Source organism: Rana temporaria, chromosome 10 (genome assembly GCF_905171775.1).
Source record: "Rana temporaria chromosome 10, aRanTem1.1, whole genome shotgun sequence".
Classification (NCBI taxonomy): Eukaryota; Metazoa; Chordata; class Amphibia; order Anura; family Ranidae; genus Rana; species Rana temporaria.
In genome coordinates this window covers 13,995,829-14,022,884 of record NC_053498.1, presented here as the reverse complement: position 1 = coordinate 14,022,884, position 27,056 = coordinate 13,995,829, and the positions used below count along the sequence as shown (strand labels likewise).

Sequence of the window (27,056 nt, the reverse complement as noted above, 5' to 3'; positions counted from 1 at the left end):
GGACCTGTTACTTAGCAACTGCAGAAGCTACCTGCTGCTTCAGGAAAAGGACAAAAAGCTATGTAGTGTATGCTGACCCTGCCAGCAGCCCCACAGAGGACTGGCGGGACTTCTATGGGACTGCTAGTACGGTCAATATAAGAAATAAAAGTTTTCTTTTTTGCCCGCAGATAAAAAGCCTATGTGTTTTATACGTTCACTGAGAAGAAACATGCGGGCCCGTCAGATCTCATTGGCTTGTTTAGAAAGAGGATTTACTAGATACTTTTATGGAGGCTTTATTGACTAACATGAGATGAGGGCGAATGAGGTTACTGTCTGCAAATTGGGAGAGCAGCCATTTTGGGAATGACTGTTTAGTACAAGAAATAAGGCATTTTGAGTCGGCAGCCAGGATGGAAGGCGCTATTATGCCTGGCTAATGAGGCTTTCTGTATTAAACTAAAATTACCATCTGTCTTTGAAATAATCAGCGAAGGTCCTTGGCTAGAAGAGGGTTAAGTGTTTTACAGGGCAGAATGCAAACTGTTTCCAGAATGACAAACCGACGTTGTGTTTCCATTCTAAGATGGTGGAATCGTTTCAAGAAGGATTTGCTTAAAGCAGAACTCCAGTACTATTATATATATATTGTTTTTATCTGATTTGACTGCAATACTCAACTTTGAGCTGCCCCTTTATTATAGCAAAAAGTAAAAAAATATTGCTTTTTTTTTTTCAAAATCTTCGCTCTATTTTTGTTTATAGCGCAAAAAATAAAAACCACAGAGGTGATCAAATACCACCAAAAGAAAGCTCTGTTTGTGGGGGAAAAAAGGACATACATTTGGTTTAGGAGCCACGTCGCATGACCGTGCAATTGTCAGTTAAAGCGAAGCAGTGCCGAATCGCAAATAGTGGCCCGGTCATTTGGCAGCCAAATCCTCCGGGACTGAGGTGGTTAAGGTGCGTGGTGGTATATAAAGAAAAAAAAACTGGAGTTCTCCTATTCTAGGCAGGTGAGCCAAAGCATTGAAGCTCAAAGAGGTCAGCATGACTGCCAAGTAGCTAGTATTATCAGAAGGAGAGGTCAGCAATGGCAGCTACCATATCTACAATGCATCTTGCTCAATCACAACCTCTGGCCCTCCAGGGAAGGGGGAGCACATACCATGCCTCCTGGCTCGCACTTGAGACCTTATCAGCCAATCAGAGTCTTCTGACCCTTGGCAAGCTTGTTTTGGGTAATTATTGAAGCAATACCGAGCCAGGCAACAATTTTGCAACAACGGCTGCCCCCTTTCCTTATTAAGGGCGTACTTTAACGGTCTGTACCTAATGCAGAGGCTGTTGCCAAACTCCTGTTGGAAATGCAGTTGCCTGGTAGCCATAAGAATCATTGGCTTCGGGGCTATATGAATTACTGACTCAGAACAAGCATGCAACAAGTGGTCAGAACACTTGGTGGACCCCTTTGTTCCATGTCAGTGAAGCTACAGGATCAGCATGACAGGCAGGCAACAAGGATTTTAAGATGGAGCACACTGTATATCTCAAAGCACATTTCCTTTTTAAATCCCCTTCCACCCTCATAACTCAAGAGCAATGCAGTTCTAGCAGCTTCTACCAGTGAATCCAGCTGTGGCATACACTGCGGCACCTCTCCAGGCAAGTCAAGAGTTAAGAGGCTGACTGACAGCACCGCAGAACAAGCTTGTCCTTGTGTGTATCAAGCGAAGCGGCAACCATGCGACCTGTCGACACTGGAACACGACAACTGGCAATGAATGCAAACCCTCCTCTGGGATCCCTTTCCCAGAATTTCATTTCCAACCAGCCTAGCCTCTTATTAAAGCTCCATTTTCCTGACTAGCGAGCAGAAATGTTTAAATCTATTTACACTTCTCAGAATTACAGCCCCCCCCCCCCTCCCGTGCTCTGAGGTCTCCAACCAAGGAAGGATATTACTTTAAGGCGGCAGAAGGGGCCTGACAATAGTTGTCTCATTTGTATTTTTCTATGATTCCATTTCAGTTTAATCATCGCTGCTAATAGCTGTCTCAACCGGCTTAGCAATTCAAGGCAGCAGGGTAGAGCGCACTACCAAAACTTTGTAATGTTATGTTTTACAGACAAATTTAATATCCTAAAACAGGACGAAAAAAATAATAATTGTAAATAATAATTATCTCTGTAGGGGCCATCTAGGACTTGACCTATGGCAGCACCCGGTCTTCAATGCATTAGCTGTTGAGAGTCATTAATGGATTTTTGCACATAATAAAAGATTCCAAAATGCCAATCTACTTACCAGGGTCATCTGGCTGGTACTTAATTGCTGCTACCCCTGCTCACTGTCTGTACACCACAAACTGACCTGTTAGCAGGTAGGAAAACAGCTTTACCAGCTCTTCTAGGGTCAATGTGTAGGCCAACCCTTCTCAACTAGGGCTCCTCCAGAGGTTGCTAATGGTTTCTTGAGAAGTGGAAGACTGACCTCTTATCTGAGATTGTTTAGTTCTGCAACCATCAACACATGGCTGAGTAGAGCCCCTCCTCTTTTTAGCTGTCTGTAAGGTCCATTCTTCCCACTGATCCCCAACATCGGGGGGATGAGCTCCAATGTAACAGGGCATTTTTTTCACTGAGCACAAAGAGGCCGCTTTTCCCACAGATCACTAATGTACAGTAAGGGGCTTTTTCTCCTCTGACCGCTAATATAAGAGGAGGCTTCTCTAATCACCATGAATGTAACAGGGCCCTCAACTAGGGCTCCTCTAGAGGTTGCTTATTGTTTCTTGGAAAGCGGAAGACTGACCTCTTGTCTGATATTGTATAGTTCTGCAACCATCATCTGAGTGTAGCCTCTCCTCTTTTTAGCCATCTGCAAGGTCCAATCTTCCCAATGACCCTCAATATTAGGGGCATTGGCCACCAATGTAACAGGGCATTCATTTCAATGACCACCAATCTAGCAAGGCATTTCTCCAGTGACCTCCGATGTAAGGGTGGCCCTTCTACTACTGACCACCAATAAAAAGTTGATACTACAATTTTTATTGTTTGCATTACTTTTGGCCATTATTATGTGAGCCCTAAGGACAAAAGAGAACCTATGACATCACAAAACCCAAATGAAGATCCCTTAAAAAATATATATATATTTTATGGGGTTGATTTACTAAAACTGGAGAGTGCAAAATATGGTGCAGCTTTGCATAGAAACCAATCAGCTTCCAGGTTTTTCATCAAAGCTTAACTGAACAATCTGGAGTTAGAAGCTGATTGGCTATCATCCACAGCTGCGCCATATTTTGCACTCTCTAGTTAAAGTAAATCAACCCCACTGTATATTGACATTTAAACATTCATAGCTAAATTTTGAGGGGCAGGGGTTCTGGGGGAGGATGGGCACCATTGTGACCTAGAATTGGGCCCTAAAGTATACCTAAAACCCAAATTTTGTTTAGTTTTTCAAAAGGGTAGAGAATTGGTAACATTTTTGTTGGGTTTTGTCTTGTTGTCTACTTTCCATTGAGGAGATTCACCTTCACTTCTTGGCTTGAAGACACAGCAGGAAATGAGATTAATTCTCTACAAAGTGAGAGAAATCCCCTCCAAAACCTTAGAAATTCTTAGGGAAATTCACATGTAAATGTTTCAGTACATTCGAATGTCGTATGAAAGCATTTCGATATTTTGTTTGCTTTTAACATTCGGTTTTTGGAATGAATGGTCTTTCCAACCAGATATAATGTTAGAAATTTGTAAATTAGAGAAAAAAATTCCATCCTGCTTCTTCAAATTTTCTCATTACTGCAGTCAAAAATAAACATTAATGAAAGAATGTTCTTACAGTGAAAAATGTTGAAGGAATATAGTGTGCTGTATACCCAGCTTTAGACAGTTGTCGTCATAACAGGTGTCCTCATTGGAATATTTCTCTTCTGTTCTGAAGACTAACCATGTGCTTTTCCTTTCATTATGATTTGTTTTTCGGATGAAAATTTAATTTTCAGAGATTTGGATGTATATGAATCTCAGAATGGACATAGTAACACATGTGAACAAATCCGAAAAAGTTATAATTAAATAATGAACGCATTACTTTTATTTGTTTCATTTGAATGATGTCAAAAGATACAGTAAGGCCGCGTACACACGGTCGAACGTGTCCGCTGAAACTGGTCCGCGGACCAGTTTCGGCGGACATGTCCGACCGTGTGTACGGCCTAGCGGACAGGTTTCCAGTGGACAAAAGTTTCTTAGCAAGCTAAGAAACTTGTCCGCTGGAAACATGTCCGTCTTACATGTCCGATGGTTAGTACACCTAATCGGACATGTCCGCTGGTTATGACGTGTAACCAGCGTCCTGAAATCCCGCGCATGCGTCCAATTGATTTGACGCATGCGTGGAAGCATTGCACTTCCGTGTTTGAGAACGTCAGTGTCTTCTACGTCACCGCGTTCTCTGTCCGCGGGGATTTTGGTCTGCTGGTGTGTACACACATCAGACCAAAAGCTCCCAGGAGACATGTCCGATGAAAACGGTCCGTGGACTGTTTTCATCGGACATGTCTCCTCGTGTGTACGGGGCCTAATAGTTCGGCCCATGGGGAAATTAATTCAATTTTCGAATATGTTCGATAATTCGGGGTTCAGATTATGAATTTCATTCCATTTGTTAATTCGGATGCACATAATGCTAGTGGATATTGTCCAATCAGCTCATTACATTTCTCTTGGTGGGTTGGAATAGTGTCTGAAAATATCGAATCTTTTTTATTCAATATATAGCAATCTTCTGGAAAAACTGCAAAATGTTTCAAATCCACCTGGACCAAAAAATATACGAAAAGAATGCCGAAGATACAAAATGAATTCTGAAAACAAAACGGTTTAACATAAGGAATATGAAGAAACAAAGTTCTGCAATTAACGAATGCATCCAAAGCAAAATGAAAATTTCCGGTGTGCACGTGTCTAATGATGACAGGTCTACATTTTTGATTTCCCATCACTTTCCTCTCGGACAATGGTCACCAAGACAAAAAGGAAAGAGAATCTCTCCACTTGTAAGGCAGCCATCAAAACATGACAAAGGTTCTACTATCCCCACTCCATCCAAAACATAAAAAGAAAAAACAATTAATTTTAAATACAAATAAAAGCCAGATCTAGGTATAATTGAGCGGTGTTGGCAAATTCATAACACCAAGGATGGGATTATGTAACTAGAATAAGATGATCCACAACTTTCACACCTCCCCACCCTGTTCTTGGACAGTCAACACCTGCCATGACACAATCTATGGTGAATGGATTCGGGTGTCTGTGCTACCTGCATGGATATAAATGTTGGGGTATATCCCTGACACTCATTATGAACAAGTTGGCTTGGCTAAGCTGCGAAACATGGTCAACATTACAAAACAATTTCAGCTAAATGTGATTTACTACTACTAAATATACCATGACCTGGATAAATGAGAACCCTAACAGAAATACAAGAATAAAAATAGAGTTTTATGACACAACTTTATACACATTCTGCAGCTCTGGCTGTTTTGACGAAAAGTCATGATGTTGGCAGAAGAAATACAATAAAATGAATGTAATAAAAAATATAAGGTAATATGAGGGACAGTTGGCAACCCTACTGCTCTCCGATCCTGGGCAAGCTTATATACAATAAAGCAGTATCTGTTTGCCAATAAATGGATCCATTTTATGTAGACCCTGACTTTGCGTCAGCCCCCATTTCTCTAATTATCCCAGAGTCGTTATTCTGAATCGGCTTGTCACAATGCCACCTAGACAGAGCAGAAACCTAATCTGCTTCATTGTACAATCCAGCAATTCATGCTGTTCTCCCTACAGTTTTAAGACCAGCTGTCATCGGCTACGACCTTGAAGTTGTACCGTGACCTTGACATCAAACATGCCTGTGATGTTGAAAAGCCTTTTAGCTCAAGTCTCAAAGCAAGCAATTTACATGTCTCTATCTGTTAGGGAACTACATTTCGTATCATTCCCTAACCAACACAGGATGAAAGGCTTTGCTGGGGCTTGTAGTGCCACAGTGGAATTAGCTCTAGTGTAGCCCTTCTTAAACTTTTAAACATGGAGGAACCCTTGAAGTAACTTTGAGGCCTCGGTGAACTCCTCAATATACTTACTATATCTACAGCTCAGGGTTCATTATAGTCATTGGGAAGAATGATCCTTAGGCCTTGTACACACTATCAGTCCATACTGATGAAAACGGACTGAAGGCTGAAGTCTGATGGACTGATGGTCTGATGTGCCTACACACCATCAGTTCAAAATCCGATCGAGTCCAACGCGGTGACGTAAAACACGACGTGCTAAAAAAACGAAGTTCAATGCTTCCAAGCATGCGTCGAGTTGATTCTGAGCATGCGCGGGTTTTGAACCGATGCTTTTGCGTACTAACCATCGGTTTTGACTGATCGGTCATCAGTCCATCAGTCCGATTTTAAAGCAAGTTTTAAATCTTTGGTCTGAAGGACAAAAGTCTGATGGGCCGTACACACGGTAGGTTTGGACTGATGAAACTGGACTTCAGTCCGTTTTCATCAGTTTGGACTGATCGTGTGTACAGGGCCTTACATTTGTGGTCATTGAGAGCCAAAATTAACATTGAGGTCAGTGGTTTCTTATCTCAAAGGCAGAAATTGCTCAAGGAACCCCTAGCAACCTTTGGAGGATCTGTAATTGAGAACGGCTGATCTAGAGGCTGTCTGATATAGTAGGGGCTAGCAGAACTAGTGAAGGATAAGGATTGAAGCTCCTGGGTTTGCCATTTAAAAATGAGAAATGTCATATTTATGGACCCAAGTGACCCCATCAGGAATGAAAAAAATGGGGGGTTGCCATCCAGGGCCCTGGAGACCTCCGTGCCCCTTACAAAAAAAAGGGGGGGTTGCCATCCGGACCCCTGGGGACCTCCGGCCCCCGTACAGGTGTACTGCATGTACCCCCCTGATGGTGGCCCTGCCCCCTTGACCCCCCCCCACATTTATTTTCTGTACCTTTATCTAAGGGGTCTGGTCACATGACTCCATGGGTCCTCTTACTCCTAATCTTTTTCCAATGATGGATGGTTCCTGAATACAGTAGAGAGCTTCACAATGTTGCCATAGGGTGCTGTTTCTGCAGCGTTCTCCTGTGAGCCCAAGGTGACTTGAAGACACACCACCATGGATCGTATGCTTGATACCCTGGGCTTACAGGTAGGGTTTTGAAGGATGATGGGTGTCATTCTAGGAGAGGACCGGTCCTGGATCGCAGAGCAGAGAATTTGCAGTGGGCAACACTAGAGATAGGGTAAGTATTGCATTTTTTTATTTTAAGAAAGTTTGTTTATTATTGGAAAAGGGTAGCTGAAATTGGCCTTTAAAGTACACTCGTAATGTTCTTACCATTTAAAGTGTACAGGTCACATTCTTAATGCTAGGTAAACTGTCAAGGATCCAAAAGCAGGCACCTTTTGGTGTTTGATATTGTCTCGGCTTACTTCCATTATTTCCAAGAAGCCATGAAAACTAGCCAAGCATTATACCAAATACCAACCAGAGTTCAAAGGGACACACTTTAGCCTGCATCCTAGGTCATTGGCCCATTACTAAACGAATGGACTGTCTTACTTACCAATGGTGACACATGCGTAGGCAGGTGCAGCCTATTTTCTCCACTGTAGGTGGCACTCGACCACAGCAGCATTGCAGTTGGAGGGGAAGTCAAGTGGAACATGGTTCCTTTATGGTTTCCTGGGTCACTGAGGAAACAATCTGGTTGGATACTGCCGTCTCATGTGACTTTGGCACCCATCTTGGTTCAGGCAGGCAGAGCCTTTTTAAGGCTCCCAGGCTTGGCATGCATTTTCACATGTGGGTAGTGTAGGGACAGGTTACCCGTCTGACAGGGGATTAGTGGCAGTGAGAGGTTCCAGACAAGTAGGGGAAGGATATGGACACACCATTCCTCTTGGAAACCTCCCCACTTGGGTACAGATCATCCAGGTTGCACTCTGCCCCCTTAAGGCAGACACTATCGCCACCCTTGAGACCTGCTATGCTACACATCCCTTGCATCCTGTGAGTGTTCCAAGTAGGGTGTCTTCCCGTCGGGGCTTGTTGTGATTTATCGAACTTCAATCTTAATACAAATTCTGTTTCTGCAATTGTGTTTATTGCCGCCGTACCATGCTGCACGTCCCCAGACATGGAATGCAGGGAGGATGAGCCAGGGTTTATCCTTATGTACTTTGGTTGGTGTTTTATAGGTATGTGGATATTGAGGCTCCCAGGTGCTTTGGCAAAAAGGCACCTGGCTGTGCCCATAATTATATCCAAGTAATGACTTGCTAATTTTAAGAACACTTTCCTCTTTCTTTAGGCTGATCTCAGACACGTATATTTCTAAGAAACAAAATAAATGCATACATAAACGGAACGTATAGACAGACCAGCAGGTGGTAGAGCGCTCAGGGACAATTGCAGCAATTACTATTGCATCTTCAGCACAGAGAAGAAAGGCATCTGCCCACTCAGCAGCCATTGCCAATGGTGGTGTTGTTTTTTTTTTTTTATTATTACGTTTTCTCTAAAAGAGAGAGTAATCCAGGCCATACATGGGTCGAATTCCTAACAATTTGTCAATGTAGAAATTGAAAATCTTCTGCGTTTTGTAAATCAATGGTGCCACCATTGATTTCAAAATTCGACCAACCAAGTCATCAATTTCACCTCCTGTTACGGAAAAGAAAATTTGTGGCTGGTAATCTTATTTTCTTTCCAGGTCACAGCTCAAGCCTGATTACTCAAATTTGATTGCCACACAAAAATTGGCCATTGCTATTAGTTGAAAATCGAACGATTATTCAAAATTCGAAAACGTGTGGCCAGCATAAGAGTTTGGTAAAGTCCATAAACCACATGTTTTGGTTAATGGCAAATAGAAACATAACCTATTCAACCCTTCTTGTGATTTACACAACTCTACAATACTACATAGTCAGCTAGATGGAAACCTTTCTGCTCCTTCGCAACCAATTGTCTACCACTCTGCTGAGGACGTCCTGGTGACTCTTCCTCCCGAGACACTGTCACTTTGTCCCTTCAGGACATAGTACACCCCACCTAGGGGTGTATACTTACCCAGCCATGCTCACATGCCACCTCTGGGGGCAAAGTGACAATGTCTCTTTAAAGTAGAAGTACAGCCAAAGCTTGTTTAAGTTCACCTTACAGATGTTTCTGTAAAGGTGAACATACCCTTTAAATAACGAGAGATGTCTGTTCCGGTGCATTTTTGGTGCGTTTAGTTTTTTTTTGATGCATTTTTGTTAAGTGTTTTACCACGTTCCATTACAGTGCAGAACAAATGCAGCATGTTCTACTTTTTCTCTGGAACTGTTATGCACTAGTGTAAACTGTGCCATTGAAAACCATATAACCTACTATCCATGCATTTTGGTGCAGAAAAAAAACACACTGGATTGCATGTGGTGTGAACTGGCACCAAATGATATAACCACAATGGGGGAGATGTACTAAAACTGGTGCACACAGAATCTGGTGCAGCTGTGCATAGTATCCATAGTTATCAGCTTCTATGTTTTATTGTTAAAGCAGAGTTCCACCCAAAAGTGGAACTTTCGCTTTAAGTACTCCTCGCCCCCTTACATGCCACATTTGGCATGTAATTCTTTTGGGGGGAGAGGGTGGGTACTTTTGAGTGGGACTTCCTGTCACACTTCCTGCTTCCACCCACGGGCCACCTAGGCGACTCCTCCTCTCCTCCTAGGTGTCCAATTTTGAATTGTTTACGTCGTTTGCGTAAGTTGTTCGTGAATAGGAATTTGCGTAGAATGACATCACCGTCGTAAGCATTGGCTGGTTCCGGTTTAATTTCGAGCATGCGCACTGGGATACCCCCACGGACGGCGCATGCGCAGTTAAAAAAAACGTTGTTTACGTCGGGTCACGACGTATTTACATAAAACACGCCCCCATTTGAATTCCGCGCCCTTACGCCGCCAGAGATACACTACGCCGCCGTAACTTACGGTGCAAATTCTTTGAGGATTCGAAATAAAATAAATAAGTTACGGCGGTGTAGTGTATCTTAGATACGCTGCGCCCGGCGCAAAGGTACGTACAACTGTGCAAGACTGAAGGGAAGGCTGGAGGTCAGGTTTAAAGTGGATGTAAACCCACTCTCATCCTTTCTAAACTACTGCCATAGTGGTTTTCTAAAATGATATAGATGCCTCCTGCATGTATCCTTACCTGTCAAATGTCTCCCCTCTGTCTGTTATAAGACCTGAAAAACTGAAGATTCTGGGGGTGGGTCGTGATGTCAGTAGACTCCCCGCCCTCCTCTACGCTTCCCTTGTCAACATGCATTTTCTCCTGTGTATTTCTTACACTGAACTTCTGCTATGATCACTAACATCCAGTCAAAACCCAGAAAAGTCACCTCATGACTTCAGCATGCCCAATCATGCTGAGGTGTGGAGCAGCCAATCCTGGGAGAGCTGTAGAAGAAAGGAGGAGGGGATCTGAAGTACACAGAATGCCTCTCTCAGGCTCCTGCATGAGATATGTAAATCACCTGTCACTCACAGCAGGGGGGGGGGAGAACGGGCTGGTAATTCTCTGTCTGTCAGTTTTTATCTCACTGAAAAGAAAGATAAGAGGATTGCTCAGAGCTGGATTAGCTCTTCGTGGCAAGACTGGGTACAGATGATGTGAAATCCTATACTGTACAAGTTACACGCCTTAATTAAAACAAAAATTGGTTTACATCCACTTTAAGTTATCTGTAGTTGTCGGGTCTTCTAATTATTCCCAGTATCCCCCCTAAATCTGGGCGGACTTGTTACTGGAGGACTGAGGTTTGGGTGTTCATCCTGTTGGCGTGTCTTCTATAGAAGAAGATCACACATTGATCACACCATAGATACATTGTTTCACTCAACACGAGAGTACTGGATCCCAGGATTGACAGACCTTGCAAGGGTTAATGGCGTTCTTTCCAGTTCTGATTTACGGGTTGGACTTGCAGCAATCATTACAATGTTATGATCTCTCCACAGGCAGGAATCCAGATCAATCCTGACATGTTGAGACTGCGATGTCTTATCAGGGGAGTATTATTGTAAGGAGAAGAATTCCACCCAGAGGACTCGGCTCCAAAATGCAGGCAGAGAATAGCTACTCATTTTGGAGGCAGGTGCTTATGTCAGTAAAATTTATTTCTGTGGAAGAATAGAGACCTGAGGGAAACCCGTAATATGGCTACATTTAAATTAAGAGGAAAAAAAAAATATTCAAGGAAATCTGTCAGCTGTCCTACCTTTCTGAGAAGCTTTTGATGGAAGCTGGCAGCCTACATACTGCCTGCTATTTCCAGGGCAGTGAAGCACCTCATCAGCATTACTGGGCTCTGGGATCACCGTGGTGCTTGTGAGTTGGACAATGGCAGCTTCCATCAGAAGCTTCTTGAACATGGACTGAGCATGATAATGCCCGGATTCACGTAGGAGATACGACGGCGAGGTAAGTGAAGGAGGACTGCACTAAGGTAAAGGAAGCTACTTAGGGGAAAACATTTTTTTACCTTTACAACCCCTTTAAGTCTTCTGTAGTCCATGAGGTCCTCTTTTGTCCTCCCCATGTTTTCTGGAGCCACAGTTCCCATTTGAAGTTTTTTAGTTACTGTGGCCCGGATTCTCAAACGAGTTACGCCGGCGTACCTCCAGATATGCCATCGTAACTCTGAGTCCGAGCCGTCGTATCTATGCGCCTGATTCTTAGAATCAGTTACGCATAGATTTGTATTAGATCCAACCGCCGTAAGTCTCTTACGCCTTTGTATCTTAACTGCATATTTACGCTGGCCGCTAGGGGCGTGTACGCTGATTTATGCCTAGAAATATGTAAATCAGTTAGATACGCAAATTCACGAACGTACGCCCGGCCAACGCAGTACAGATACGCCGTTTACGTTAGGCTTTTCCCGGCCTAAAGTTACCCCTGCTATATGAGGTGTAGATGTGGCGTAACAATGTTAAGTATGGACGTCGTTCCGGCGTCGAATTTGGAAAATGTAAGTCGTTCACGAATAGGGCTGGGCGTCATTTACGTTCAAGTCGAAAGCATTGGCTTATTGTGGGTTAATTTGGAGCATGCGCACTGGGATACTTTCACGGATGGCGCATGCGCCGTTCGTAAAAAGCGTCATTTACGTGGGGTCACAGTAAATTTACATAACACACGCCCACATCTACCACATTTGAATTAGGCGGGCTTACGCCGGCCTATTTACGCTACGCCGCCGCAACTTTGGTTTGAGAATACGGCACTTGCCTGTCAAAGTTGCGGAGGTGTAACGTAAATAGGATACGTTACGCTCGCACAAAGATACGCCATTCTACGTGAATCCGGGCCTGTATCTCCAGTAACAAGGTAAACTAGATATATTACCGTGAGCTCTAGTAACTGTACAACTATGTATTATTCAGATACCATTGGGCATACACTTTAAAGATCAAGCTTCAAAAATTCAATAACATTTTAATGAATAAAAAAATAAAAATCTGCCCTTTCTATATGTTTTCCAGGACACCATTAAACCCCCTATAACACATTCTCTATTGAGTGTCCTTTCCACATTTGCTAGCGCCACTTCTTTTCAACCTTTCAGATATCTCCAGTAGCAAGGTGAACTAGATATGTTCCCTTGTTCTCTAGTAACTACATTATTCTGATACCATTGGACATACACTTGGAAGATCAAGCTTAAAAATTCAATACAAATTGTATAATTTCAAAGTAAATTTTCTCTTTCCGAATGTTCACCAGTACACCATTAAGTCTCCTATAACACATTCTCTATTAGGTGTCCTTTTCACGTTAGCTATAGTCACTGCTCTTCTTGGAAGCCCTTGAGATATCTCCAGTAATTATGTGAACTAGATATGTATCCTTGCTCTCTAGTAACCGTACATTATTCAGATTCCATTGGACATACTCTTGAAAGATCAAGCTTCAAAAATGTAATAACATTTTTCTAATTTCAAAAAAATTTGCCCTTTCTGAATGTTTGCCAGTACACCATTAAGCCTCCTGTAACAAGTCCTCTATTAAGTATTCTCCCATTGTTTGCTGGATCCACTGCTCTCTTTGGAAGCACTTAAGATATCTCCAGTAACAAGGAGGACTAGATATTTTACCTTTCTCTTTAGTAACTTTACAATATTTAGATACCATCAAACATAGAACCTCATGGGCTATAGGAGACTTAATGGTGTAATGGTGAACATTCAAAAAGGGCAGATTTTGTTTAAATTATAAATTAATAAAAAATAAATATTACATTATTTTGCAAATTATTGTTTTTTTTTTTTTTAATTATTGAGTTTTTAAACTCAATAATTAGAAAGAAATTATATATATATATATATATATATATATATATATATATATATATATATATATATATATATATATATATATATATATATATATATATATATATATATATATATATTTTTATTAATTTATAATTTAAACAAAATTTGCCCTTTTGGAATGTTCACCATTACACTATTAAGTCTCCTATAACCCATGAGGTTCTCTTAGGCCCCGTACACACATCGTTTTGCTCGTCAAGTTCCTTGTGAAGCCGCTGAGGATCTCGGCGAGCCAAGTTTCCCCATTGACAAACGAGTAAATAGAGAACATGTTCTCTATTTGGCTCGACGAGTTCCTCATCGGTTTCCTCGGCCAAATGTGTACAGGCGACCGGTTTCCTCGGCAGAATACGGCTCCCATCGAGTTTCTGGCTGAATTCTGCCGAGAAACTCGGTCGTGTGTATGGGGCCTTATAGGTGTTCTCCCCATTTTCTCCCCCCTCTAGAGCCACTGTTCCCCTTTGAATCTCATTAGATTCTGCATCTCCAGTTTAAGGCAAACAAGATACAGTATATTTGCTTGCTCTCTAGTAACTGTGTATTAATCAGATACCATCAGACATACACTTTAAAGACCAAGCTTCAAAAATTCCGTCCACAGTACATTTACTGCACTGGCGACAGTATGTAAAAAAAAAGAATTGTGAAAAAAAAAATTTGACAAAAAAAATGTAATTAAAAAAAACTCACCATGCCTTTTACTAAATACCTTGGTCTGTCTCCTTTCCAAAAATGGGTCATTTGTGGGGAAATTAGATAGGCTGTCAGTACATCAGGATTGATCAAATATACAACCCCTAGTTTATGGACTCACTTTCATACGACTAAATAATATACACTGATTTGGGTTATTTTTTACCAAATAAATGTAGCAGAATACATGCTGGCTTAAATGTATGAAAAAAGATTACTTATTTGCAAAATGTTATAACAGAAACTCAAAAATATGTTTTTGTGTTTTTAATGTTGATATTTTCTTGTTTATATATAAAAAAAAAAGCGGTGATTAAATACCACCAAAAGAAATCTCTACTTGTGTGAAAAAAAATTATATAAACTTAATTTGGGCAGAGTTGCATGACCAAGCAATTGCCAATGAAAGTAGCGCAGTTCTGAATAGCAAAAAATGCCCTGGTCATGAATGGGGTAAAACTTTCCATAGGTCAAGTGGGTAAAACATATCTGCCCTTTCTGAATGTTCCCCAGTACACTATTAAGCATCCTGTAACCCAAGAAGCTCTATTTTGTACTACGCACATTTGCTGGGGCCACAGTTCTCCTTTTAAGCTCTTTAGATGTCTCCAGTATTGAGATGAACTAGATACAGGCATACCCCACTTTTAAGTACACAATGGGACCAGAGCATGTATGTAAAACGAAAATGTACTTAAAGTGAAATACCTTTTTTCACTTCTAGGGTATAGTGGCGAGTCGGGAGCTATAGTGGGGGTGTCATGAGCTGTAGTTGAGGTCACAGGGGCTGTAGTGGGGCTGTCAGGGGCACACTGGGTACTGCGGCTGCAAAATGTCTGTACAGTACTTGTAAGGCACTTTACATACACTCGCGGGTATGTCCTTACTCGTGAGTGTATGTAAAGTGAGTGTACTTAAAGTGGGGTATGCCTGTATGTTCCCTGAGTCACTAGTAACTGTACATAAATCAGATACCATCAGGCATACACTTTAAAGATTGAACTTCAAAAATATATATATATTTTTTTTAAAGATGAACTGCTTCCTGACCGCCATATAGATATACATTGGCAGAATGGCACGGCTGCGCAAAGCAACATATAAATATATATATGTTGCTTTGAATTTCGCGCCGTTTGGGGGGCACACGCCCCTACGGCAAGTTCCGTGACCGTGTCCACGGGAACCGCAAACTGGTTGTCCACCAGTGTTTCCGCAATCGTGTCACGGAGCTGCAGAACGGGGAGAGGCCAGTGTAAACAAGGCATCTCCCTGTTCTGGCTAGGCAAACAACACTGATCTTCTGCTCCCTGTAATCGGGAGCAGTGATCAGTGTCGTGTCACTCGTAGCCCAGCCCCCACACAGTTAGAATCACTCACTAGGACACACTTAACCACTTCCCCGCTCCGTACTGGTTAATCCCTTTCACTGCCAGGGTCATTTACACAGTAATCAGTGCATTTGTATAGCACCGATTGCTGTATAAATGACAATGGTGTCAAAAGTGTCCGATGTGTCCTCCATAATGTCGCAGTCGTGATAAAAATCACTGATCGCCGACATTACTAGTAAAAAAAAATAATAATAATTAATAAAAATGCCATAAAACTATCCCCTATTTTGTAGACGCTATAACTTTTGTGCAAACCAATCAATAAACGCTTATTGCGATTTTTTTTTTACCAATAATATGTAGAAGAATACGTATCGGCCTAAACTGAGGAAAAAAAAGTTTTTTTTTATATATTTTTTGGGGATATTTAATATAGAAAAAAGTAAAAAATATTGTTTTTTTTTTCAAAATTGTCGCTATATTTTTGTTTATAGCACAAAAAATCAAAACCGCAGAAGTGATCAAATACCACCAAAAGAAAGCTCTATTTGTGGAAAAAAAAGGACGTCAATTTTGTTTGGGAGCCACGTCGCACGACCGCGCAATTGTCAGTTAAAGCGACGCAGTGCCAAATCGCAAAAAAATGGCCGGTCATGAAGGGGGTAAAACCTTCCATAGGTCAAGTGGTTAAAACATATCTGCCCTTTCTGAATGTTCCCCAGCACACTATTAGGCCTCCTGTAACCCAAGAAGCTCTATTTTGTACTACGCACATTTGCTGGGGCCACAGTTCTCCTTTGAAGCTCTTTTGATGTCTCCAGTATTGAGATGAACTAGATATGTTCCCTGAGTCACTAGTAACTGTACATAAATCAGATACCATCAGGCATACACTTTAAAGATTGAACTTCAAATATTTCATACAAGTTTGATAATTAAAATAAATCTACCTTTTTCTGAATGTTCATCGGTACACTATTAGGCCTCCTGTAACCCAAGCAGCTCTCTTTTGTACTACATTCATTTGCTGGAGCCACAGTTCCCCTTTGAAGCTCTTCAGATGTCTCCAGTATCGGGGTGAACTAGATATGTTCTCTTGGTCTCTAGTAACTGTACATAAATCAGACACCATGAGATATACATTTTTTAAGATCAAACTTTAAAAATTCAATAACATTTTTATAATTATAAAAAAAAAATCCCCTATTTGAATGTTCGGCAGTATACCATTTTCAGTCTTCCGTAACCCGTGAGGTCCTCTTTTGTCCTCCCCGTGTTTTCTGGAGCCACAGTTCCCCTTTGAAGCTCTTCAGATATCTCCAGTATCAGGGTGAACTAGATACGTTCCCTTGCTCTCTAGTAACTGTACATTAATCAGATGCCAATCCGACAATTTCGCCAGACAGTTGTCCTTGAAGCTACAGCCGGGCGATTTGTGTTTTGAAATGAAAGGATCGGGAAGCCTCTGGGGGCTCTCTTCCAACGAGGAAATAATGGGCCTATTGGATAAGGCTTCATACCAAGTGCTATATTGGGAAGTAGTCACGCTGTGAATCCATGTCTTTATAAAAGGAACAAGGTATGACTGCTGGAAAGCAATATATTTATGTCTCAAACAGGCAGCCAATATGTCTGTCATTGAAGCCTTTGTAGCTTTTGTTACCCTTCTATTACCTGAGCCCCACTGACTATCACAGACTTTCTATCAGAGATATAGAGTTGGGACGTGACCCATTAAATAGCAGTTTTGTTTTTTAACTTTGTTCAGCTTAACAGATTTACATATAGTAGTAGATGGAAAGCTTCCCTAGCCATAATTGTTGGTACACGGAGACTTGAGACTGTGCTGAAAATAATAATGGATTGAACATAAGAGCTGACCTCCAGCCTTCTCTTCAGTATTGCACAGCTGTACAGGCGCCTCTCCCGTAATGAAATTGCTTGCTTGGATATCACTGCACACCGTGAGCTTCTCACATTGCGTTTAAAATAGGGTGACCAGACATCCCCGGTTTCAGGGGACAGTCCCCGGATTGAGGACACTGTCCCCGGACCAAGTCTGTCCCCGGGTTTTGTCCCCAGATTGGATTTGAACAGGGGCTGGGGCAATTTCAAAGACATTCAGGGCAGAATTAAAAAAAATCTGAATTACACACCTACACTCCGCCGCACCTACTAGCTTGGGGGGGGGGGGTGGGGTGTATTTTTTTCCATTATCTGTGCCCCTTTCTGATGATCATGTGCTGGTCGGAGTGGAGGGAATATTTCTTCAGTTTCGGGAGCATGCCCATTCAGCTTCACTCACATGTACTTCTGCCTTGGCTCAAGTCCTGGCCAGCCGCCTGCCTGTTTATCTCCTTGCCTTCCCTGGTGGAGGGATCTTCCTCCACATCCCACCCAGTAGTAGCCGGGGCCCGTAGAGTGAGACTTGACTGGCTGTGAGGCGGGCGGCGACGGGCAGAGAGTCGCTGATTGCCTCGATTACTAGTAAAAAAAAAAAAATATATATATGTCCCCGGATTTCATTTTAAAAATCTGGTCACCTTAGTTTAGAACCTGCATCAAGTCAGATAGAGATAAGGACATCCAGTATCATCTCTCTATCCTACACAGTCTGACTGTTCCTGGCCACTTCCTTGTCCTGAGCTCATGAACAAGTCCAACAAGTTCATTAGCATATGGAGAGGCCCAGGCTTTAAAAACAAAACATGGGGGGTTATTTACTGAAGGCAAATCCACTTTCTGCTACAAGTGGACTTGAAATTGCACTGAAAGTGCACTTGGAAGTGCAGCCGCTGTAAATCTGAGGGGTAGATGTGAAATGAGGGAAAACTCTGCTGATTTTATCATCCAATCATGTGCAAGCTAAAATGCTGTTTTATATTTTCTCTGATCTACAACAATTGGACTTCCACGTTTTTCAACTTGTAGTTTGCACTTGTAGTGCAAAGTGGATTTGTATTTAGTAAATAACCACCATGGTTATTGTTCCATATGCCTGTTCATTTACTGGATTTGAGTCTTTTAAATCATGGACTTAGCATCACATGTGACTGTTACCTAGGGCGATCTGCATGGAAATATTCCCTGTTTAGGAATGCTCTCTCCTCCAGACTGATATCCATCCATTAAAGAGGAAGTAAACCCTGATGGGTTTTACTTCCTCTTTTTTCCCCTGCAAAGTAAAAGCATGATGGGCTAGTATGCATGGCACTTACCTGCAAACGAAGCTCACAATATCCCCGATGTCCCCACTGGTGGCCACATCCATCTTTGCCCCTCTTCCTTCTGGGGCCATGGACTCCGGCTCTGTGACTGGCTAGAGTCGCGTGACATCACTCCCACGCATGCACGCGGGAGCCATCAGTCATGGCACTTGAGGTCCGTTTCTTTACAGCTCATGTGTCGATGACATCGGCGCAAGTGAACATGGGAAATATTTCCTAAACCATGCTTAGGAGTTTAGGGTTTAGAAGATTTTTACCATGCCTACAGGTAAACCTTATTATAGGCTTGCCTGTAGGTAAAAGTGGTGTAACTAGGTGTACAACCACTGTAAGACATTTTGATATTTGCATAACTCCTCCCAAGAGCCATCCCACGCCTTGCATCAGGGCTGAGGGCTCTTGGTAAACTATGTACAGCACCCTGCCAACCCCTCCCACTAGCCTCTATTGCATAGAGAAGCACACAGACCGAGTAATGATGTCTCTGAGGCCTTGTACTCACGAGCAGACATGTCCGATGAAACCGGTCCGCGGACCGTTTTCATCGGACATGTCTGCCCGGGGACTTCTGTTCGATGGCTGTACACACCATCGAACAGAACTCCGCGCGTAAACAATACGCGGGGCGTGTCCGCGGTGTCGCCGCGTCGATGACGCGGTGTCGCCGCGACAATGACGCGGCGACGTGGGCGGGCCTGCCTTTTAAATGCTTCCACACATGCGTCGAAGTCATTCGACGCATGCAAGGGATGGCGGGCGGCCGGACATGTACGGTAGGTCTGTACAGACGACCGTAACACAGGTTTCCAGTGGACTGTTTTAAAGCAAGTCCAGGAAACAGTTGTCCGCTGGAAACCTGTCCGATCCGTCCGAAAATGGTTCGCTCGTGCCTACACGGCCAAACATGTCTGCTGAAACTGGTCCGCGGACCAGTTTCAGCAGACATGTTTGGTCGTGAGTACGGGCCTTAGTCTCAAATAAGGATGGTAATAAAAATGCAAAAGGGTTTTATTTGAAAATGTCATTAGCGTGTTGACGAGGGGGAAAAAGGAGGAGCCAGAGAAGGCAAAAAATAACAGATCAAACTTCAGCCTAACTTCTCCCGTTAACATTTTTGACAGGTCTTTATTTCACTCTGTGCATTCTATTGTTGAGATTTCCCCTCGCTTGCTTTCCGTGTGACACCCTTAGGAGAAATGAGGTTTCAATTGTCATCAGGACAGGAATGCATGGATAACAATAAAAGCACTGACAGAAGTGCTTTTAGTGTATGGTTTGAAGTTGAGGATCTAGGGTAGGGAGGCCAATAAATGGCAAAGCCAATATAGGCAAGGGTGCAAACAAATCTTCATTTCTCATAAGTCTTTTGTAGGCCTAGGCCTGTTTTACGTTGTCTATTTTAGGTCCTTTGCGCTAAAAGTAAGAAAGCATAAAAACCCCTGTGGTGTATAATAATTTGCTTTACTATAGAAAAATGTTATATTCATTTGTAGGAAAAACAATTCATGGCATACAAAGTATCACAAAATATGCATATAATGAGCACATGCACAAACTATCTATCCTTCCCAGCAAATTTGAAGTATGGCCTCATATACAGAAACATAATAGTTTATAGCAACGTACCATCAACCTGGATTACTCTCAAATGAAACAGGAGGGGGTGGGGGCAACGGAGTAGTTGCTGAAGCTAACCCTATAACGTTCACACCCAAGGAATAAATGGACTATCTCGGTACTGATAAAAAACAATGTACAGTATAATATAAAAAAAGTTTATTGTGGATAAAAAACAAATATACAGTTGACATTTTAAAAAGGAAAAATCAGATGCTTAGGGTTCCCTTAAGAGATATCTGCGGTTTACAATTGATAGATTGGTCAGGGTCTCTACTAGTTTCGCGGTAAACCGCTTCCTCAGGAGAGCCAATCTATGAAACAAATAATACATTAAGAACACAAAAAAAAAACTATAGTTCAAGATAAGTAGGATTTTAGCATGTAATACAAAAGTAGCAAAGAATAGCTTACCCAATGAATAAAAGGACATGTGTTTCGCTTCCCAGCAAATTAAAATGGATAAAGTTACTTAACTTGGGTTGTAGATTTAGTGTCATACCCAGGTAGTGTTACTATTTTCAATATTTCTTTATGATGGAGTCGTCTTCCAGAATACAGGAATCTTCCAGACTGCTTCTTGTAGTCCTGCAAAGCTTTTACCAGTTCATTTGTGTCCTCAGGCCCCCGCCCTACTTTATTTCTATAGCATTACTTCCTGCCCCAAGCTCATGAACCAGTCCAACAAGTTCATTAGCGTATGCATTGGAAGCCAATCTCCTAAAAAACCGCCTAGGGCAGGACAACTTTCAAAAAATTACAAACTATAAATACTTTTTTCTTTATTTCTTAGAGCCGGTTCACACTGGGGCGACTCGTCAGTCGCATCCCATTCTATTCACCAGAACCGTTCTAATAGGAGCGACGCAAGTCGCTCCGACTTAGAAAAAGGTTCTTGTACGACTCCGGGGGCGACTTGCATTGACTTCTATACAGAAGTCCTTTTACATGTCGCCTCTGAAGTCGTCTTCAGGACGCCTTTCCAAGTCGCCCCTGAATTCGTGCCGCCCCAGTGTGAACTGGCTCTGACCCTTCTCTTTTTTTTACCTTTGAACAGTGGGCCGGAGGTGGGATTGCAGAATGTGGAGAACGCTTTAAAACCCCTTTCATATAGGCTGTCAGATTAGGTCCACCTGTCAGTTTTTCAGTCTGACCTGATCGGACCATCCATTTACCCCTGTGGAGCGGCTGATGTCAGCGGTGACATGTCCGCTGACACCTGCTGCTATGTAGGTGACTAACAAAACAATGAAACAACATCAGATACTGGTCAAAGCTTCCTGGCATAACCACATTGACAATTCTACAAGAATGAGCACAAGAAAAACCAGGCCAATGGCTGATAGAATAATTCACTGCAGACAGAAACCAGGGAGAACCTCACAGGGTTACTGGGTGGGCACTTCCTACAGCCTGCCCTGCGTAATTTCCTCACTCTCTCTCTCTGTTTCCTCCTTCACCAATCATATTTGGACTTTCAAGGTAGATTCAATCTTATTGGTAATTAGTATAAACTTTCAGTACTGACATTTCTTTAACATCAGGTTTTGGGAAACTTGGTAACCTAGTACACTACAGCGATGCCTGGATGTCAAACTGAAGTACAGACCAAGTGCCCCCACTTTGTATGCATCTCAAAGTCTAATTTGTAATTCTAACTAGAGTGTGCCATTATCAGAAAGGGTTCACAAGGTCCAAAGTTACCATTGGCCATTCTAGGCTTGTGCCTAAAGCATCTGTTCACTTCTGGCTTAGGTCATGAACATAAACCTTCCAAATCTCTATATAGTATTATTTGTCCTTATTGTATAACCCAACCAGGCGACCCTGACTGTGTCCTTTTTTCTCCAGCTGCTCCATCGATGACCAAGTGACACGAGTGGCCTGGCTGAACAGATCCAACATCCTGTATGCAGGAAATGACAAGTGGTCTATAGACCCCCGGGTGCAGTTACTGAACTACAACAAGTCAGAATTTAGCATCATTATTACAAGCTTGGACGTGGCCGACGAGGGGCTTTACACCTGTTCTTATCAGACACAAGACAAGCCACACACCACACAGGCCTATCTCATTGTGCAAGGTAAGATCTTCTAATCCTAATTTTTCCTAATCAATATTCACAGCAGTCATTGTCAGATTGAGTTGCATGGAACTCTAGGGTTCCTACAGAGTTTGTCAGGAGTTTCTTGAGCTGTGGCTAATTGACCTCCTATTTGATGGTGCCTACATAGTTCTGGGGCCAATGCCACTGGAAAGAGTCAAGCAGAATGGTTACCTTTTTAGCTGTCTGTAAGGGTGGCATTCTGACCACCTTTTTTTGGAGGTCCATTCTTTCCTCTGTAAGGTGGGCGGCCTTTCCATCTGATGAATTGGTTTTAGAAGAGGTTCCTCTTGACCTGAATTTTTTTCAAGGGTTTCTTGGCGTAAAAAGTTTGAGAAAGGCTGATCTAGAGGGACTTACTTTATTGCTATGTTTACCTAAAACACAAAAAAACTATATCAGCACAAGGGCATCACTTACCATCAGTGATGCCATCTCCTCCTTTTGCTAAAATCGTCCTCCTCTGATGCTTCAACCTCACCACTGTAATCTTCCAGTGTGCTGGGGGTTAATAGAACTAAAGGGCTTTCATCAAAAGTGCCCGGCAATGCCTGCCCTTTCTACCCAGCTGCTCCATTCACGGAAGCCATTACTACAGCTTCAATGAATAAAATAGAATCTATGAATGAAAGATGAGTGGATGATTGATCGGTTCGTCCCCTCCATTTATAGATCTTCTTTCATGAAATGAATATTTATTTATATTTGTTTAATGTTGTTCACAGCAGTGGACACGTGAATGTGTTTTGAGATGACCACTTGAATTCTCCGCTAGAAGCCCATGTCACAGGGTCACAATGTAGAAGCCCCACTAGGAGACAGAGACAAGCACTCTCACCCTATACCAGGAAGTACTTGAACAAGGATAGTCATGGCAGGATTACCAGGGATTATTTTTATGGTTTAAAATATTGAAAAATAGAATTTGTAATTATGTTATGTTATAGTTTATGTATAAGGCTTCTGTGACTGGGGCTAGATACTTTAAAGCTGTTGTCAAATCATTCTACTGGTGGATTCTGAGTCAAATGGTATTTTACTTTGTACTTTCCACTTTGTACAAGATTCTTTATCAACTATAAATAATAATGTAGCAACTAGTAATGGTTAGTAAAATTCACCTGGACTTGTTTTATTTATGTTAAAAGACCTTTCCTAGCTTATCCAAGCCATTTCTTTCATTCTAATGTCAGGAACCTACCCCAGTATTTATATCCAAACAGGTAGCACCGACACCTTGAGCCAATCATAGAATGTGTCAAGACAGATCTTGATTTCCAAGAACAGAATGGGATTTTTTGAACCACCCTGTTCTAACTACATAATCCCATCCATAGTTTCAGGAAGTCTGCCTAGGTGTCAATCCATCTAGTCATGTAGCTCAAGGTGTACATTTTTGTCAAATCACCAAGGTAGAGACGTTAAAACAACATTATATATTGGGAAGACAGATGGTGTTGAAGACTATTAGGTAGATTCAGGTACATTGGCTTATAGTTGCGGCAGCGTAGCCTAGCCTGTTTAGGCTACACTGCCGTAAATTAGCTAGGGTAGTAATGATTCTAAATCAACTTACCTGCTAATCTACGGCGGTGTAGCCTCAAACGAGCGGGCGTAAGGGCGCTTAATTCAAATTGGTTGGAGGGGGGCGTGTATCATGGAAATGAGGCTTGACCTCACGTTTTTTGACGTTTTTTGCTACTGCGCATGCGCTGGGCGCCTACATTTCCCAGTGTGCATTGCAGCTAATTTCCGCCGCACGGGCCTATTGATTTTGACGTGGACGTAAACTACGTAAATCCCTATTCACGGACGACTTACGCAAACGACGTAAAATTTTCGAATTTCGACGCAGGAACGGCGGCCATACTTAACATTACTATTCCATCTATTTGATGGAATAACTTTAGGCCGCTAATGCGTTACGTAAACGGCGTATCTGTACTGCGTCGGTCGGGCGTACGTTCGTGAATAGGCGTATCTACTGATTTACATATTCTACGCCGACCGCAATGGAAGCGCCACCTAGCGGTCAGCCTAAAAGTTACACTTTAGGATACGAGGGTGTAAGACACTTACGCCGCTCGTATCTGAGCCTAATTTAAGAGTATCTGGTTACCAGAATACGCTTAAATTAGCGCCGACACAAATTCTGACTTAGGCTGACGTATCTACTGATACGCCAGCCTAAGTCTCTCTGAATCTGGCTATATGTCCCTCCCTATTAAGGGATGGTTATCCACTTTGACATAAATGGCTTCCTTCGTAAACCAGTTATCCTGTCCAAACTGAAACAAACATCCCTTAACAGGAACAATAAAAAAAAAAGAAATAAGAACCTAGATATTTGAGGCACCACATACCCATACCTCCCAACTTTTTGAGATGGGAATGAGGGCCAGCTATCAGCAAAAGTATGCGGGCATAGGACACACCCCTTGCCACGCCCCCTTAAAGGAGAATTGTACAATAAACAAGTTTAGTTAAACCCACAAGTGCTTTTTTTTACCTCTACTATTCCTTTGTATTGGATTTTGGAATTTACAAATGCAGCAATTTAGAAATGGGATGAAAGGTTTAGAGCTGGGAAACACTTTTGGATAGATAACAAGTGCATTTTAATTACATCTATATGGATCAGACCAAAATGAGGGACAGAAGGACAAATCAGGGACAGTCCCTCAAAACCAGGGACAGTTGTGAGCTATGCATACCTTGTATTAAAATAAAAACTTGTTTATTTATAAATACTGTAGTAAAATACATTTTTATTTGAATACAATGTCAATGTGGTGTCTTGAAAAATCCATTGTTCGATTTCTTTATTGTTCTCATTGAGAGATGGATGTGGCACTCCACCATGAGCAAATGTATGTAGTCATCCCAGAACATCAGTGGAGACCTTTAACATCATGTGTCTTCCATCTTGACCCCTGACAACATGTCACGCCCTCGGGCATGTGAATAGAAGAATTACCACCCACAAAGACTCCCTGACGCCAAGGATGAGATTATGTAACTAGGTGGTTCCACAACTTTCACACCTTCCCATCCTGTTCTTGGACAATCACCATCTGCCTTGACACATTCCATAGCGACTGTAAATAATGTTGGTTCCTATCGCTCATTATAACTGAAGAAGTGGTTTGGAGAAGCTACAAACATCTTCAACATTATGAAACAAGTCTAATTAAATGTGCCTACTACCAGCTATACCACGACCTGGATACATGAGAACCTTCATTGACAGCAATGTAACACTACCCCCAAAGGGTAAGCTAACATTAACTAGTTAATTTTTTAAAAGTTCTGGGGCCACCAGTCGCCCAATCAATCTGGTTCCAATAAACAGTCTAGTTGTATTTTTGTAATTTATTACTTGCAAAAATGTTAAGAGATAAGAGGTTGGGGCATGGGAAACTCCAAAATGCTCAGTAACATTGACGAGAGGGCACTCTTCTCCTTGTGAATATGGGACAGTCTAAAGCCTCGTACACATAATAGGTTAACCATAGGACAACGGTCTGAAGGACCGTTGTCCTAGGTTAACCTATGAAGCCGACTGATGGTCCGTCGTGCGTACACACCATCAGTTAAAAAAACGATCGTGTCAGAACGTGGTGACGTAAAACACAACGATGTGCTGAAAAAAACTAAGTTGAATGCTTCCAAGCATGCGTCGACTTGATTCTGAGCATGCGTGGATTTTTAACCAATGGTTTTGCGTACTAACGATCGGTTTTGACCTATCGGTTAGCAATCCATCGGTTAAATTTTAAAGCAAGTTGACATTTTTTTATCCGAAGATCTGTTTGGACCGATGAAATTGGTCCTTCAGACCGTTGTCCTCTGGTTAACCTATCGTGTGTACGAGGCCTTAGGTCTCACAGTTGAAGACCATGAGGCAAGTCTCTCTGGCATCTGGTTGCCCTGCATGGCTGCACAACTATAGGTAACCAGCACATTTTTAGGGTGCTGCACAGTCAAAAGAGGGTTGGTTAGGGTCTTTACTCACAAGTCTCCAGAACAGCTGCCTGCTGCCAGCTTCCTATGGACACAGTCCAGTCAGTGAGACTCTCCCTCTCCAGACCAATCCCCTTGTAGAGAAATCTTGCATTCAGCTCCTGATTATTCCCAGGTCTTCAACCTCAACACAGCTGAGACCCTGCAGAAAAACAACACAGTCAATAGGATAAGAAAAGTCTGCGGCGCTGCGACCCTATTTTTCACTGTCAACGGCATAAGGTTAAATGGTCTATGACAGGTCATGCGCTGTACATACCATAAATTGCCATGAAGATTCAAGAGCTTCGAGGGGGGGCTGCTTGCCCCTGAGACATCCTATGGACTGAAGAAAGTAGGAGTCTGACGCCGACACAGTATAAATTACAATTGTAGTAGACTTCATTCATAATCCATCAAGACATAAAATAATCCATCATGTAAAAAGATGGACACGTTTCAACCCCAAACACTTTGGGGTCATAACATTTGGGGCTAAAACACGTCAATCTTTTTACATGATGAATTTTTTTATGTGTTGATGGATTATGATGAATTATTTTATGTGTTGATGGGTTATGATGAATAAAGTCAA

The 27,056-nt window shown here is 42.2% G+C and overlaps 1 protein-coding gene across 1 annotated transcript in view; it reads left to right on the top strand.

The window, feature by feature from the left end:
* The window catches only part of IGLON5 (IgLON family member 5), a 509,821-nt gene that overhangs the window by 411,318 nt on the left and 71,447 nt on the right, over positions 1-27,056 (top strand). Inside the window, exon 3 of the mRNA XM_040327264.1 lies at positions 22,206-22,438. Coding sequence (XP_040183198.1) covers positions 22,206-22,438 — 233 coding nt within the window. The remainder of the gene's footprint in view (positions 1-22,205; positions 22,439-27,056) is intronic.